The sequence below is a fragment of the Agelaius phoeniceus genome, unplaced genomic scaffold (genome assembly GCF_051311805.1).
Source record: "Agelaius phoeniceus isolate bAgePho1 unplaced genomic scaffold, bAgePho1.hap1 Scaffold_321, whole genome shotgun sequence".
NCBI classification, from domain to species: Eukaryota; Metazoa; Chordata; class Aves; order Passeriformes; family Icteridae; genus Agelaius; species Agelaius phoeniceus.
In genome coordinates, this window is record NW_027509938.1 from 12,683 (window position 1) to 30,554 (window position 17,872).

General features: G+C 47.3%; 1 protein-coding gene across 1 annotated transcript; it reads right to left on the reverse strand.

The window, feature by feature from the left end:
• Positions 1–1,738: 1,738 nt before the first annotated feature.
• LOC143693154 (dehydrogenase/reductase SDR family member 4-like) lies at positions 1,739–16,847 on the reverse strand. The gene is given in 11 exon segments (XM_077173172.1): positions 1,739–1,926; positions 2,628–2,683; positions 4,030–4,164; positions 5,506–5,557; positions 6,810–6,880; positions 10,416–10,456; positions 10,459–10,516; positions 11,240–11,268; positions 11,271–11,298; positions 13,599–13,716; positions 16,584–16,847. Coding segments are annotated over 11 exon segments (882 nt in total). The 5' UTR covers positions 16,706–16,847; the 3' UTR covers positions 1,739–1,754.
• Positions 16,848–17,872: the final 1,025 nt, after the last annotated feature.

Consider the following 17,872-nt stretch of genomic DNA (forward strand, 5'->3'; position numbering starts at 1 on the left):
TTTTTGTTTTTTTTTGTTTTTGGCTCCGGAATCGGAAAAAAATAAAAAAAATAAAAAAAATTCACAAAAAAAAAATCCCAAACTTGGTTTGGACTGGTTTGTACTGGGAGGGGGGTGCGGGGTCGGCTGCCGGGTAAAATTCTGGTTCTCATTTGCATACATTTGCATATCGATGAGGTGGGAAGGGGCAGAGCCACTCCCAGCCCCTCCCAGCTCTGTCCCAATCCCCCCCATTTGTATGGCAGGAGGCGATTCTGCGCCTCATTTGCATAAATTTGCATATAACCGGGTAGGCGTGGCCGGAGATGTTCCCAGTCCCTCCCAGTATAAACCAGTAACCATGGACACCATTTAGCTTCAAGAAATTATTTTTTATTTCAAACTAATTTGCATAAATTTGCATATTAATGAGATGGGCGTGGTCAGACACGGGTCTGAAACCCCTCCCAGTCCAAACCAGGAACCCCCAACACCATTTAGGATCAAGAAAATAGATTTACATTTCCATACTAATTTGCATAAATTTGCATATTGATGAGGTGGGCGTGGTCTGAGAAGGGTCTCGACCCCTCCCAGTCCCTCCCAGTACAAACAGTAACACCCAACACCATTGAGCATCAAAAAAAAAATCTAAATTTCCGTACTAATTTGCATAAATTTGCATATTGATGAAGTGGGCGTGGTCCGAGATGCATCCAGGCTCCTCCAGCCCTCCCAGTCCCTCCCAGTATAAACCAGTAACCACGAACACGATTTAGCATCAAGAAAACAGATTTCAATTTCCATACTAATTTGCATAAATTTGCATACTCATGAGGTGGCGTGGCCCGAGATGCAGCCACGCCCCTCCCAGCCCTCCAGTACAAACCAGTAACCACAGACACCGTTTTGCATCAAGAAATAGATTTCATTTTCCGTGCTAATTTGCATAAATTTGCATATTCACGAAGTAGGCGTGGTCTTAGACGGATCTGGACCCCCTCCCAGCCTTCCCAGTCCCTCCCAGTACAAACCATTAACCCAAACACCATTGAGCATCAACAGAATCCGTTTTTATTTCCATGCTAATTTGCATAAATTTGCATATTAACCATGTGGGCGTGGTCCGAGATGCATCCAGGCCCCTCCCAGCCCTCCCAGTCCCTCCCAGTACAAACCAGTAACCCCCAACACCGTTTAGCATCAACACAATCAGTTTTTATTTAAATACTAATTTGCATAAATTTGCATATTAATGAGGTGGGCGTGCTCGGACACGGGTCTGGACCCCTCCCAGCCTTCCCAGTCCCTCCCAGTATAAACCAGTAACCACAGACACCGTTTTGCATCAAGAAAATAGATTTCAATTTCCATACTAATTTGCATAAATTTGCATATTCATGAAGTAGGCATGGTCTTAGACGGATCTGGACCCCTCCCAGCCCTCCCAGTCCCTCCCAGTACAAACCATTAACGCCAAACACCATTGAGCATCACAGAATCCATTTAATTTCCGTACTAATTTGCATAAATTTGCATATTACCATGTGGGCGTGGCCCGAGATGCATCCACGCCCCTCCAGCCCTCCCAGTACAAACCAGTAACCCCCAACACCGTTTAGCATCAACACAATCAGTTTTTATTTAAATACTAATTTGCATAAATTTGCATATTAATAAGGTAGCGTGGTCGGACACAGGTCTGAACCCCTCCCAGCCTTCCAGTCCCTCCCAGTACAAACAGTAACCACAGACACCATTTAGCATCAAGAAAATCAATGTTTAATTCCGTACTCATTTGCATAAATTTGCATGTCCGTGTGGTGGGCGTGGTCAGAGGCGAGACCACGCCCCCCGGCCACCACCAGCGTCTGCCCGGCCACGAAGGAGGCGAGGGGGGAGACCAAGAACAGAACGGCCTGGGCCACCTCGGCTGGGGCGCCCAGCCTGGAAAGGGTTAAACTGGGATGGACTGGGATATACTGGGATGGACTGGGAACAAACTGGGAGGGACTGGGAACAAACTGGGTTATACTGGGAGGGACTGGGAACAAACTGGGATATACTGGGAGGGACTGGGATTAAACTGGGAGGGACTGGGAGGGGATTTGGGGTTACTGGGAGGGACTGGGATGCACAGGATATCGAAACTGGGAGCAAACTGGGGTTACTGGGTTATACTGGGAGGGACTGGGAGGGGCCTAAAGGGAACTGGGTTATACTGGGAACAAACTGGGAGGGACTGGGAGGGGCTCGGTTAAACTGGGATGGACTGGGAGGGGCCTAAAGGGCACTGGGTTAAACTGGTTTATACTGGGAGGGGGAAAAATGGGCAAAAACGGCAAAAAAACGGTGAACAAAGGGTTAAAAATGGCATTTAAAGGGTTAAAAATGGCGGGAAACGGGAACTGGGGTGACTGGTTTGGACTGGTTTATACTGGGAGGGAACTGGGAGGGCACTGGTTTATACTGGTTTATACTGGGAGGGGTGGAAAATGGGGCAAAAAATGGGATTTAAAGGTTTAAAATGGGGGGAATGTGGGGGAGAAAGGGTTAAGGGTCCATACTGGTCTGTACTGGTCCATACTGGTCTGTACTGGTTTATACTGGTCCATACTGGTCCATACTGGTCCTTACTGGTTTCTCACCTGTCCGCTCCCAGCTCTTTCAGCGCCTGCTCCCTCACGGCCTCGTCCTCCCACAGCTGAGGGGGGGAAAACCAGTTAAAACCAGTATAAACCAGTACAAACCAGTACAAACCAGTAACCCCATTTTTAACCCTTTATTTCCCCATTTTTTGCCCAATTTTTGCTGTTTTTTCCCCATTTTTTCCCCATTTCCCCCCTCCCAGTCCCTCCAGTATAACCAGTATAAACCAGTGCCCTCCCAGTATAAACCAGTAACCCCAAACCCCCCATTTTTAACCCTTTTATTTCCCCATTTTTTGCCCAATTTTTGCCCATTTTTCCCATTTTTTCCCATTTTTCCCCCATTTTTCCCCATTTCCCCCTCCCAGTCCCTCCCAGTATAAACCAGTACAAACCAGTAACCCCAAACCCCATTTCCCCCATTTTTAACCCCATTTCCCCCATTTTAACCCATTTTCCCCCCATTTTTTTGCCGTTTTTCACCCAATTTTCCCCCCATTTTTTCCACTCCCAGTCCCTCCCATTTTAACCCTTTATTTCCCCATTTTCACCCAATTTTCCCCATTTCCCCCTCCCAGTCCCTCCCATTTTTAACCCTTTATTTCCCCCATTTTAACCCTTTATCTTCCCCATTTCTCATCCATTTCTTGCCCGATTTTCCCCATTTTTCCCCCATTTCTCACCCAATTTCCCCCATTTTTTCACCGTTTTCCTCCCTATTTCCCCCATTTTTTCCCCATTTTTCCCCCCTCCCAGTCCCCTCCATTTTAACCCTTTCTCCCCATTTCTCACCCGATTTCCCCCATTTTTTCAACATTTCCCCCCCATTTTTCACCCAATTTTCGCCGTTTTTCCCCCATTTTCCCCCGATTTCGCCATTTTTCACCCAATTCTCACCCATTTTTTCCCCTCTCCCAGTCCCCCCATTTCCCCCATTTTTAACCCTTTATTTCCCCATTTTCCCCAATTTTTCACCATTTTCCCCCATTTTTCCCCCCTCCCACTCCCTCTCATTTTTAACCCTTTCTTCCCCATTTTTCCGCCTTTTTTCACCCAATTTTCACCCGATTTTTCTCCCATTTTTTCCCCATTTTTCCCCATTTCCCCCCTCCCAGTCCCTCCCAGTCCAAACCAGTCACCCCAAATCCCCCATTTCTCACCCCATTTCTCACCCATTTCTCACCCAATTTCCCCCATTTCCCTCCCTCCCAGTCCCTCCCAGTCCCCCCATTTTTAACCCTTTATTCCCCCATTTTTCCCCCATTTTTCTACCGATTTCCCCCATTTTTCCCCCATTTTTCCCCCATTTTCCCCCATTTTTTCACCCGATTTTTCCCCATTTCCCCCCCCCCATTTTTCCCATTTTTAACCCTTTATCCCCCAGCCCGTTCTGGTCTCTCACGGCGGCGCTGAAGCGGCTCCGCACCAGCCCCGGGGCGACGCCGTTGACGCGGACGCGGCTCCGCCGCAGCTCCGGGCTCAGAGCCCCCACCAGCCCCAGCAGCGCCGCCTTGGAGACCCCGTACGGGCCCAGCCCCTGCCGCGGCACGGCTCATTTGCATATTGGGGACACGCCCACGCCGCCCGGAGACAAGCCCCGGAAACGGGGAGGGGGGGGAAGGCAAAACCAGTATGGACCAGGAAGGGAAAGGGTTAAACCAGTATGGACCAGTAAGGGAAAGGGTTAAACCAGTATGGACCAGTAAGGGAAAATGAGGTCCCAGTTTGTCCCAGTGAGCTCAAAGCCCCTCCCAGTTCATCCAGTATAAACCAGTAAAAACCAGTAAGGAAAAACCCCAAACCAGTAAGGAAAGGGTAAAACCAGTATAAACCAGTAAGGGAAAATGAGGTCCCAGTTCATCCCAGTAACCCCAAAACTCATCCAGTTCATCCCAGTTCATCCCAGAGCCCCTCCCAGTACAAACCAGTAAAAACCAGTAACTCCAGAGCCCATCCAGTATAAACCAGTAAGGGAAAACCCCAAACCAGTATAAACCAGTAAGGGAAAATGCGGTCCCAGTTTGCCCCAGTTTATCCCAGTAACCCCAAATCCACTCCCAGTCCATCCCAGTTCATCCCAGAGCCCATCCCAGTACAAACCAGTATAAACCAGTAAGGGAAAGGGTAAAACCAGTATAAACCAGTAAGGGAAAAGGCAAAACCAGTAAGGGAAAGGGTAAAACCAGTATAAACCAGTAAGGGAAAATGAGGTCCCAGTTTGTCCCAGTGAGCCCAAAACCCATCCCAGTTCATCCCAGTATAAACAGTAAGAAAAACCCCAAACCAGTAAAAACCAGTAAGGAAAAACACCAAACCAGTATAAACCAGTAACTCCAGAGCCCATCCCAGTATGAACCAGTAAGGAAAATGAGGTCCCAGTTCATCCCAGTTCATCCAGTAACCCCAAACCCCTCCCAGTTCATCCCAGTTCATCCCAGTAACCCCAGAGCCCATCCCAGTACAAACCAGTATAAACCAATAAGGGAAAACCCCAAACCAGTATAAACCAGTAAGGGAAAAGGCAAAACCAGTAAGGGAAAGGGTTAAACCAGTATGAACCAGTAAGGGAAAACACCAAACCAGTATGAACCAGTAAGGAAAAATGCGGTCCCAGTTCGTCCCAGTTCATCCCAGTAACCCCAGAGCCCATCCCAGTTCATCCCAGTATAAACCAGTAAAAACCAGTAAGGGAAAACCCAAAACCAGTAAGGGAAAAGGTAAAACCAGTACAAACCAGTAAGGGAAAATGCATTCCCAGTACATCCCAGTAACCCCAATCCCCCTCCCAGTTCATCCCAGTATAAACCAGTAACAAAAACCACCAAACCAGTATAACCCAGTACAAACCAGTATAAACCAGTTTAACCCCCAGTCTCACCCTCATTGGCTGGTAGCCGGCGATCGATGACATCAGCACGATGGCCCCGCCCCTAAAGGTGAAGGGGGCGTGGTTTATCCTTAACCACGCCCCTTATAACCACCAATGCAGTTGGAGCTGTCAATCAACGCGAGCCACGCCCCCTGTCGGGCTAAAGCCACGCCCCTTTTGCCCAGCGTGGAGCGCCCAGTTCAAACCAGGGCCCTCCCAGTTCATCCAGTTTGATCCCAGTACAACCAGTGACCCCAGAACCACGCCAGTAACTCCCAGTATGAACCAGTACAAACCACAGTACAAACCCAGACCCTCCCAGTTCATCCCAGTATAAACCAGTGACCTCAAATCCCCGCCCAGTCTGTCCCAGTTCATCCCAGTTTGATCCCAGTATAAACCAGTACAAACCAGTAACCCCAAACCCTCTCCCAGTTCATCCCAGTAACCCCCAAACCCTCTCCCAGTTCATCCCAGTTCATCCCCAGTATGGTCCAGTTCCTTCCCAGTCCCTCCCAGTTTGATCCCAGTCCCTCCCAGTATAAACCAGTACAAACCAGGAACCCGTAAAGTCCCTCCCAGTATAACCAGTAACCCGTAAACCTCTCCCAGTTTGATCCCAGTGCCTCCCAGTATAAACCAGTAACCCGATACCCTCTCCCAGTCTGTCCCAGTATAAACCAGTCCTTCCCAGTTCCCTCCCAGTCACTCCCAGTTCATCCCAGTATAACCCAGTCTCTCCCAGTACATCCCAGTACAAACCAGTATAACCCAGTTTAAACCAGTATAAACCAGTTTAAACCAGTATAACCCAGTACATCCAGTACACCCAGTATATCCCAGTATAAACCAGTATAACCCAGTACATCCCAGTACATCCCAGAACAAACCGGTATAAACCAGTTTTAACCAGTACATCCCAGTACAAACCAGTTTAAACCAGTATATCCCAGTATAACCCAGTACATCCCAGTATAACCCAGTTTAAACCAGTATAAACCAGTATAACCCAGTATAACCCAGTATAACCAAACCCAGTATGGACCAGTATAACCCAGTACATCCCAGTACATCCCAGTAGAAACCAGTATAACCCAGTATAACCCGGTAGAAACCAGTACAAACCAGTACAACCCAGTACATCCAGTCCATCCCAGTCCATCCCAGTATAAACCAGTACATCCCAGTCTCTCCCAGTACATCCCAGTACAAACCAGTTTAAACCAGTATAACCCAGCACATCCCAGCACATCCCAGTCCATCCCAGTCCATCCCAGTTTAAACCAGTATAACCCAGTACACCCCAGCCCTACCCGCGTTTCTCCATGTGCGGCACCACCAGCCGCACCAACATGGCCGCCGCCGTCACGTTCACCCGGAACACCTGCGTGACGTCACCGGAAGGGGCGGGGCTTAGAGCGGAAGCGGCCAAAGGGAGGGAATGATGGACAGGGGGCGTGGGCTAAGAGAGGGTGATGTAATGGGAAAGGGGTCGGGGTGATGTCATTGTGGGCGGGGCTTATTAAGGGGTGATGTCATTGTGGGCGGGGCTTAAAGTGGTGTGAGGGGAAAGGGGCGGGGCCAGGGGGGGATTGGGGGGGAAAAATTGGAAAATTTTGAGGTGAAATTTTGAGAAATTGGGGAAAATTTCTGAGGAAGTTTTTGGGAATTTTGGTGAAATTTTATGAAATTGGGGAAATTGGAGGAAATCTGGTGGGGAAATGGGGAATTTTGAGGGAAAAAATGGAAAATTTTGAGGTGGAATTTTGAGAAATTGGGGGGAAAATTCTGAGGAAGTTTTGGGGGAAAAAATGGAAAATTTGAGGTGAAATTTTGAGAAATTGGGGAAAATTCTGAGAAAGTTTTGGGGGGAAAAATGGAAAATTTGAGGTGAAATTTTGAGAAATTGGGGAAAATTCTGAGGAAGATTTGGGGTCAAAAGATGAAATTTGGGGGGAAAAAATGGAAAATTTTGAGGTCAAAATTTTAGGTCAAATTTTGAGAAATTGGGGAAAATTTTGAGAAAGATTTGGGGGAAAAAATGGAAAATTTTGAGGTGAAATTTTGAGAAATTGGGGGAAAATTCTGAGAAAGTTTTGGGGGGAAAATGGAAAATTTTGGGATGAAATTTGAGAAATTGGGGAAAATTTCTGAGGAAGATTTGGGGTCAAAAGATGAAATCTGGGGGGAAAAAAATGGAAAATGTTGAGGTCAAATTTTAGGTCAAATTTTGAGAAATTGGGGAAAATTCTGAGGAAGTTTTGGGGGAAAAAATGGAAAATTTGAGGTGAAATTTTGAGAAATTGAGGAAAATTCTGAGGAAGTTTTGGGGGGAAAAAATGGAAAATTTTGGGATGAAATTTGAGAAATTGGGGAAAATTCTGAGGAAGATTTGGGGGAAAAATGGAAAATTTTGAGGTGAAATTGTAGAAATTGGGGGATTTTGGCAAAAAAAGTTGAAAATTTGGGACATTTTGGGGAAAAAAGGGGAAATTTGAGGAATTTTGCTCAAATTTGGTAAAATGGGAGGAATTTTAGGAAATTTGGGGAGATTTGTGGTTGAATTTTAAGGAGTTATGGAAATTTTGAGAAAATTGGGGAAAAATTAAAATTTGGGAGAATTTGAGGTCAAATTTCAAAAATTGGGGAAATTCTGGGATGAAATTTGGGAAAATTTGGAGAAATTCAGGGAAAATTCAGGAATTTTGGGTGCAAATTTTGGGGGAATTTGGGGAATTTTTGGTTGTGAAAATTTGGGGGATTTTGCCACAGATTTTGGGATTTTTAGCAGGAAATTTGGGCGATTTTTAGTGGAAATTTGGAGGATTTTGCCGGGAAATTCAGGATTTTTTGGTGGGAATTTTGGGATTTTTTGGGGCAAAATTTTGGGGATTTTTGGCGGGGAATTTTTGCAATTTTTGGTGTGAATTCTTGCGATTTTTGGCGGGAATTTTTTTCAATTTTTGGCAGGGATTTTTGGCAGGAATTTAGGAATTTTTTTGGGCACAAATTTGGGGATTTTTGGCAGGAATTTAGGAATATTTTTGGGCACAAATTTGGGGATTTTTGGCGGAATTTGGGGATTTTTTGGGCTAAAATTTGGGAATTTTGGGAGGAATTTTTTGCGATTTTTGGTGGGGAAATTTTTGGGGATTTTTTTGGGCACAAATTTGGGGATTTTTGGTGTGAATTTTTTGCAATTTTTGGCGGGATTTTTTTGCCATTTTTGGCAAGAATTTTGGTGATTTTTGGCAGGAATTTTTGGGATTTTTTGGGCACAAATTTGGGGATTTTTTTGAGGAATTTTTTGCTATTTTTGGTGGGAATTTTTTGCAATTTTGGCAGGAATTTTTGAGATTTTTGGTGGGAATTTGGGGATTTTTTTGGGCACAAATTTGGGGATTTTGGTGAGGAAATTTGGGGATTTTTGGTGGGAATTTTTTTTGCGATTTTTGGCGGGAATTTTGGGGATTTTTTTGTGGGAATTTCGGGATTTTTTTGGGCACAAATTTGGGGATTTTTGGGGGGAATTTTTTGTGATTTTTGGCGGGAATTTTTGCAATTTTTGGTGTGAATTTTTTGCCAGTTTTGGCAGGAATTTTTGTAATTTTTGGAGTGAATATTTTGCAATTTTTGGCGGGAATTTTTGGGATTTTTGGCAGGATTTGGGGATTTTTCGGCACAAATTTGGGGATTTCAGTGAGGAAATTTGGGGATTTTTGGCAGGAATTTTTGAGATTTTTAGCAAAAATTTTTGTGATTTTGGCAGGAATTTGGGAAATTTTTGGGCACAAATTTGGGGATTTTTGCCAGGAATTTTTGCGATTTTTTGGGGAAATTTTTGCGATTTTTGATGGGAATTTTTGGGATTTTGGGTGTGAATTTTTTGCAATTTTGGCAGGAATTTTTGAGATTTTTGGTGGGAATTTGGGGATTTTTTTGGGCACAAATTTGGGGATTTCGGTGAGGAAATTTGGGGATTTTGGTGTGAATTTTTTGCAATTTTTGGGGGGAATTTTTTGTCATTTTTGGCAAGAATTTTTGCAATTTTGGCGGTGAATTTTTTTGCGATTTTTGGCGGGAATTTGGGGATTTTTTTGGGCACAAATTTGGGGATTTTGGCAGGAAATTTTAGAGATTTTTTCCGTGAATTTTTTGCCATTTTTGGCATGAATTTTTGTGATTTTTGGGGGAATTTTAGAGATTTCTGGCTGGGGATTTTTTGGGCTCAAATTTGGGAATTTTGGCAGGAAATTTTTGCAGTTTTCGGGAGGAATTTTTGCTATTTTTGATGAGGAATTTTTGGGATTTTTGGCAGGAATTTTTGGAATTTTTGGCAGAAATTTGGGGATATTTTGGGGCACAAATTTTGGGATTTTTGGTGCGAATTTTTGCGATTTTTGGAGTGAATTATTTGGGATTTTTTGCAGGAATTTTTGTGATTTTTGGTGGGAATTTTTTGCGATTTTTGGCAGGAATTTTTGAGATTTTTTGGTGCGAATTTCGGGAATTTTTTGGGCACAAATTTGGGGATTTTGGTGAGGAAATTTGGGTATTTTTGGTGGGAATCTTTGAGATTTTTGGCTGGGAATTTCTGGGATTTTTCGCAGGAATTTGGGGATTTTTTGGGCACAAATTTGGGGATTTTTGGTGGGAATTTTCGCAATTTTTGGTGTGAATTTTTTGCAATTTTGCAGGAATTTTTGCAATTTTGGTGGGAATTTTGGGGATTTTTGGTGGGATTTTTTGGGGCACAAATTTGGGGATTTTTGTCGGGGAATTTTTGCTATTTTTGGGGGGAATTTCGGGGATTTTTTGGGATTTTTTGTGGGAAGTTCGGGGATTTTTTTTGGGATTTTTGGCGGGAAGCGGGGTGGGCGTGGCCGGGGTGGGCGTGGCCGGGGTGGGCGTGGCCTGACCTTGTCCCAGGTGCTCTCGTCGGCCTCGAGGATGGGGCCAAGTGAGGATTGACAGCGGCGTTGGACACCAGGATGTCGATGGCGCCAAACGTGTCCAGGGCCTGGAGAAAATTCCCCAAATTCCCCAAAATTCCCCCAAAAATTCCCCAAAAAATTCCCCCCAAAATTTCCCCAAAAATTCCCAAAAATTCCCCCAAAATTCCCCCCAAAAATTCCCCAAAAAATTCCCCCAAATTTCTCCAAAAAATTTCCCAAAATTCCCCAAAATTCCCAAAAAAATTCCCCCCAAATTTCCCCCAAAATCCCCAAAATTCTGAAAAAATTCCAAAAAATTCCCCAAAAATTCCCCAAAATTGCCCCCAAAAATTCCCCAAAATTCCCCCAAAAATTTCGCAAAAATTCCTAAAAAAATTCCCCAAAAAATCCCCCAAAATTCTCCAAAAAATTCCCCAAAACTTCCCCCCAAAAATTCCCCCAAATTTCCCAAAAATCTCCCCCAAAAATTCCCCAAAAAATTCCCCCAAAATTCCCCCAAAATTCCCCCAAAAAATCCCGAAATCCCCCCAAAAAATCCCCAAAATCCCCCCAAAAATCCATCCTAGAACCGCCCCAAAAATCCCCATTTTTAGCCCAAATTTCCCCATTTTCCCCCCATTTTTCCTCATTTTTTCACCATTTCCGTTTTTTCTCGTTTTTCCCCCATTTTTTCTCATTTTTCCCCCATTTTTCTCATTTTTTCATCATTTTTCCCCATTTTCCCCCCATTTTCCCCCATTTTCCCCCCATTTTTCCCCGTTTTTCCCCCCATTTTCCGTGCCCTCAACCGCCTGCACCATCCTCTCTCTGTCCTCGCCACGCCCACGTGACACGTGACGCCGCTCACCTGCAGGCCACGCCCACCGGGAGGAAAAACAGCTCAGACCACGCCCACCCCAGCTGGGCCCAGGTGATGCCGATCACCTGCAGGCCACGCCCACCGGGGGGGGGACAACAGCTCAGACCACGCCCACCCCAGCTGGGCCCAGGTGATGCCGATCACCTCCAGGCCACGCCCACCGGGGCACAGCAGCTCAGACCACGCCCACCCCAGCTGGGCCCACGTGACACCGCTCATCTCCAGGCCACGCCCACCGGGGGGGAGGGACAACAGCTCAGACCACGCCCACACCCCACGTGTGCCCACGTGATGCCGCTCACATGCAGGCCACGCCCACCGGGGCACAGCAGCTCAGACCACGCCCACCCAGCTGGGCCCAGGTGACCCAAACCCACCCAAAATCTCCCTAAAGTGACCCCAAAACCTCCCAAAATCACCCCAGGTGACCCCAATCCCCCCCAGGTGTGCCCAGGTGTGCCCAGGTGACCCCAAAACCCCTCCAGGTGACCCCAAAATCCCCCCCAGGTGACCCCAAAACCTCCCAAAATCTCCCTAAAGTGACCCAAATCCCCGAAAATCCCCTCCAGGGACCCCAGGTAACCCCAAACCCCTTCAGGTGACCCCAAATCCTTCCCAGGTGTGCCCAGGTGACCCCAAAACTGCCCCAAAATCTCCCCCAGGGGACCCCAAACCACCCCAAAATCCCCCCCAGGTGACCCCAAAACGTCCCAAAATCTCCCTAAAGTGACCCCAAACCCACCCAAAAATCCCCCCCAGGTGACCCAAACCCCACCCAGGTGACCCCAGGTGTGCCCAGGTGACCCCAAATCCCCCCAAAATCCCCCCCAGGTGACCCCAGGTGGGCCCAGGTGACCCCAAAACCCCCCAGAATCTCCCCCAGGTGACCCCAAACCACCCCAAAATCACCCCCAGGTGACCCCAAAACCTCCCAAAATCTCCCCCAGGTGACCCCAGGTGTGCCCAGTTGACCCCAAAATCCCACCCAGGTGACCCCCAAACTCCCACCCCAGGTGACCCCAAACCACCACCAAAATCCCCCCCAGGTGTGCCCAGGTAACCCCAAACCTGCCCCAAATCCTCCCAAAATCTCCCTAAAGTGACCCCGAAACCTCCCAAAATCACCCCCAGGTGACCCCAAATCCTACCCAGGTGACCCCAGGTACCCCCAGGTGACCCCAAACCACCCAAAAATCCCCTCCAGGGGACCCCAAACCCCCTCCCAGGTGACCCCAAAACCTCCCAAAATCCCCCCCAGGTGACCCCAAACCCCTTCAGGTGACCCCAAATCCCTCCCAGGTGTGCCCAGGTGACCCCAAATCCCCTTCCCAGGTGACCCCAAACCCCTTCCCAGGTGACCCCAAACCCCCCCAGGTGTGCCCAGCTGGACCCAGGTGACCCCAAAATCCCTCCCAGGTGACCCCAAAACCTCCCAAAATCCCTCCCAGGTGTGCCCAGGTAACCCCAAACCCCTTCAGGTGACCCCAAATCCTTCCCAGGTGTGCCCAGGTGACCCCAAAACTGCCCCAAAATCCCCACCCAGGTGTGCCCAGGTGACCCCCAAACCCCTTCAGGTGACCCCAAATCCTTCCCAGGTGTGTCCAGGTGGCCCCAAACCCACCCCAAAATCCCCCCAAGGTGACCCCCAAAACCTCCCAAAATCTCCCCCAGGTGACCCCAGGTGTGCCCAGGTGACCCCAAACCACCCCAAAAATCTCCCCCAGGTGACCCCAAAACCCCCCAGAATCTCCCCCAGGTGACCCCAAAATCCCTCCCAGGTGTGCCCAGGTGACCCCAACCACCCCAAAAATCCCCCCCAAGGTGACCCCAAAACCTCCCAAAAATCCCTCCCAGGTGACCCCAAATCCCCCCCAGGTGACCCCAAAATCCCCCCCAGGTGACCCCAAACCCCCTCAGGTGTGCTCACCTGCAAGCCCCGCCCCCTCAGGCATAAACCCCACCCCTCAGATGCCATTACCTGCAAGCCCCGCCCCCTCACGTGCCCCTAAACCCCCTCAGGTGCCCTTTAGACCCCGCCCCCTCAGGTGTAAGCCACGCCCCCTCAGCATTAACCCCACCCCTCAGATGCCATTACCTGCAAGCCCCGCCCTCCCACGTGTAAACCACGCCCCCAGTGTCCTTACCAGCAGGCCCCACCCCCTCAGGCATCGGCCACGCCCCCTCAAGCACCAGCCACACCCCTCAGGTGCTTTTACCTGCAGTCCCCACCCACTTACGGATCAGCCCCGCCCCCCAGGCGCACTCCCGGTTAGGCCCCGCCCCCGTACCTGCAGGCCCCGCCCCCTGAGCGTCTCCACGGCTCTCTGGACGTTGTGGGCCCGGCGGGAACTGAGGAAAACCTGGGCCCCGGCCACGCCCAGCGCCTCGGCCACGCCCAGCCCGATCCTGCGGACACGCCCACCCTGAGTGTGGCCACGCCCATCCTGAGCCACCCCCATCCCGAGCCCCGGCCACGCCCAGCGCCTCGGCCACGCCCAGCCCGATCCTGCGGACACGCCCCACATTGAGCAATTGGCCACGCCCTCCTGGGCTTGGCCACGCCCATCCCTGAGCCCCGGTCACGCCCACCCCTGAGCCCTTGGCCACGCCCATTCCAATCCTATGGAGTCGCCCACATTCACACCTTAGCCAGGCCACGCCCACCTGCGTTTGGCCACGCCACCCTGATGCATCAGCCACGCCACTGTCACACTTGAGACTGGCCACGCCCACCTGTGTTTGGCCACGCCCATCCTGAGGCCTCAGCCACGCCACTGTCACACTAGAGACTGGCCACGCCCACCTGGGCCTGGCCACGCCCACCCGGGGGTCACCTGTGCTTGGCCACGCCCACCCCAGGCGGGTGGATTTGGGGTTAATTTGAATTTATTAAAATTAATTCGGGGTTAATTTGAATTAATTAAAAACCGGTGTGGGTGGTTTGGGGTTAATTAAAGGGAATTTTGGGGTTAATTGGAATTAATTAAAGGGAAGTTTGGGGTTAATTGGAATTAATTGAGGTCAAGTTTGGGGTTAATTTGAATTAATTGAAGTCAAGTTTGGGTTAATTTGAATTAATTAAAGTTAATTTTGGGGTTAATTGGAATTAATTAATGTCAATTATGGGGTTAATAGAATTAATTAAGATCAATTTTGTGGTTAATTAAAATTAATGAAAGAATTTTGGGGTTAATTTGAATTAATTAAGGTTAATTTTGGGGTTAATTTCAATTAATTAAAATCAATTTTGGGGTTAATTTCAATTAGGGCAAATTTTGGGGGTTAATTTTAATTAATTAAGGTCAATTTTGTGGTTATTGAAATTAATTAAAGTTAATTTTGTGGTTAATTGAAATTAATTAAAGTTATCTTGTGGTTAATTTAAATTAATGAAATAATTTTGGGGTTAATTTCAATTAATTAAAGTCAATTTTGTGGTAATTTTAATTAATTTGGGTTAATTTGGGGTAATTTTAATTAACTAAAATGAATTTGGGTTAATTTGGGGATAATTTGAATTTATTAAAGTAAATTTGGGTTAATTTCCTTTAATTTTAATTAATTAAAGTAAATGTGGGTTAATTTGGTTTAATTTTAATTAATTAAAGTCAATTTGGTTTAATTTGGGGGTAATTTGAATTAATTAAATTTTGTTTAATTAATGAAATAAAATAAAATGAATTTTAAATAATTAACTTAATTAAAGTTATTTTGGTTTAATTTTAATTAATTAAAAACAGTTTTGGGTTAAATTTGGGGGAATTTGGGTTTAATTTGGATTAATTTGAATTAATTAAAGCCAATTTTGGTGATTTTGGGGTTAATTTGAATTAATTAAATTCAATTTGGGTTAATTTTAATTAATTTTGAGGGGATTTTTAGGGTTAATTTTAGGATAAAATATTCCCATTTTTCCTAAAAAATTTGGGGGTTAATTTTGCTGATTTTGGGGTCATTTCAGACTTCGTATTTTTTTAATTAATGTGAATTAATTTGGGATAATTTTGAGTTAATTTTGGTTTAATTTGAGGTAATTTTGGGGGATTTCGCTTAATTTTGGGTCAATTTTAAGGGGATTTTTAGGTTAAAAATTCCCATTTTTTTGAGCTGTTTTTGGGGTGAATTTTGTTGATTTTGGGGTGGTTTCAGACTTCGTATTTTTTTTAATTAATTGGAATTAATTTGAGTTATTTTGAGTTAATTTTGGGTTAATTCCGGGGGGATTTTTAGAGTGAATTAATCTGAATTAATTTGCATTAATTAGAGTTAATTTTGGGTTAATTTTGGGTTAATTTTGGGTTAATTTGGGGTGATTTTGAGGGTTAATTTAAGGATAAAAATTCCTGTTTTCCTGCACTGTTTTTGGGGTGAATTTTGTGGATTTGGGGTGAATTTTGCCTTTTTGGGGTGAATTTTGGGGTGAATTTTGTGGATTTTGGGTGTGAATTTTGCCTTATTGGGGTGAATTTTGGGGTGAATTTGCAGATTTTGGGGTGAATTTTATGGATTTTTTGGGGTGAATTTTATGGATTTTTGGGGTGAATTTTGCCTTTTTTAGGGTGAATTTTGTGGATTTTGGGGTGAATTTTGCAGATTTTGGGGTGAATTTCGCCGTTTTTGGGGTGAATTTTGCCGTTTCGGGGTGTATTTTGTGGATTTCGGGGTGAATTTGGCAGATTTTTGGGGTGAATTTTGTGGATTTTTGGGGTGGATTTTGGGGTGAATTTTGTGGATTTTGGGGTGAATTTTGCCGTTTTTTAGGGTGAATTTTATGGATTTTGAGGTGAATTCCGGTATTTCAGGGTGAATTTTGCCATTTTCGGGTGAATTTTGCCGTTTTTGGGGTGAATTTTATGGATTTCGAGGCGAATTTTGCCGTTTTTGAGGTGAATTTTGCCGCTTTCGGGGTCACTCACCCATCGGTCCCCGCTGTTTCTGAGGCGAATCTCGGGGTTTTGTGTGGTAAATTTTGCGGATTTCGGGTGAATTTCGCGGGTTTGGGATGAATTTCGCAGTTTTGGGGTGAATTTTATGGATTTCGAGGCGAATTTTGCGGATTTTGGGGTGAATTTTGCCGATTTCGGGGTCACTCACCACGTCGGTCCCCGCTGGTTTTTTGCGGTGAATTTCGGGGTTTTGTGTGTAAATTTTGCGGATTTCGGGGTGAATTTTGCCGTTTTGGGGTGAATTTTGCCGTTTTGAGGTGAATTTTGCCGGTTTTGGGGTGAATTTTGCCGTTTTTGGGGCGAATTCGGGATTTCGGGGTCACTCACCCGTCGGTCCCCGCTGTCACCAGCGCCACTTTCCCCTCCAGGAGTCTCGGGGACCCCCCCGAGCTCAGCGGGGACCCCTCAAAAACCGCCCGGAGCCCCCCCGGGAGCCCCGCGCGCCACATCCCGGACTGGGACAAACTGGGACAAACTGGGACGGACTGGGAGGGGCGCAAAGGGCACCGGGAGGGGCCTAAAGGGCACTGGGACAAACTGGGAAAAACTGGGAGGGGCTTAAAGGGCACTGGGAGTGGCCTAAAGGGCACTGGGAGGGACTGGGAGGGGCTTAAAGGGCACTGGGAGGGGCCTAAAGGGCACTGGGAGGGACTGGGAGGGGCTTAAAGGGCACTGGGACAAACTGGGAAAAAACTGGGAGGGGCTTAAAGGGCACTGGGAGGGGCTTAAAAGTCACTGAGAGGGGTTTAAAGGGGACTGGGACAAACTGGGACAAACTGGGAGGGACTGGAGGGGTTTAAGGGGTTACTGGGAGGGACTGGGAGGGGCTTAAAGGGGACGGGGGGGGGTTTAAAGGGGACTGGGACAAACTGGGATGGACTGGGAGGGACTGGGATCAAACTGGGAGGGACTGGGAGGGACTGGGAGGGACTGGGAGGAGCTGGGATCAAACTGGGAGGGACTAGGAGGGACTGGGGGTGGTTTAAAGGGCACTGGGACAAACTGGACAAACTGGGAAGGGCCTAAAGGGCACTGGGAGGGGTTTAAAGGGAACTGGGACAAACTGGGAGTGGCTTAAAGGGCACTGGGAGGGACTGGGAGGGGCTTAAAGGGCACTGGGAGGGACTGGGAGGGGGCTTAAAGGGGACTGGGACAAACTGGGACAAACTGGGAGGGGACTGGGAGGGGTTTAGGGGATACTGGGAGGGACTGGGAGGGGTTTAAAGGGGACTGGGGGGTTTAAAGGGGACTGGGACAAACTGGGACAAACTGGGAGGGCCTTAAAGGGCACTGGGACAGACTGGGACAAACTGGGAGGGACTGGGAGGGACCGTGGGGGGGGGTTTTAAAGGGCACTGGGACAAACTGGGACAAACTGGACAAACTGGGACAAACTGGGACAAACTGGGAGGGCCTTAAAGGGCACTGGGAGGAAACTGGGAGGGACTGGGACAAACTGGGACAAACTGGGAGAGGTTTAGGGGTTACTGGGAGGGACTGGGAGAGGGTTAGGGGTTACTGGGAGAGGATTTGGGGTTACTGGGAGGGACTGGGACAAACTGGGAGGGACTGGGAAGGGTTTTAAAGGTTACTGGGAGGGACTGGGACAAACTGGG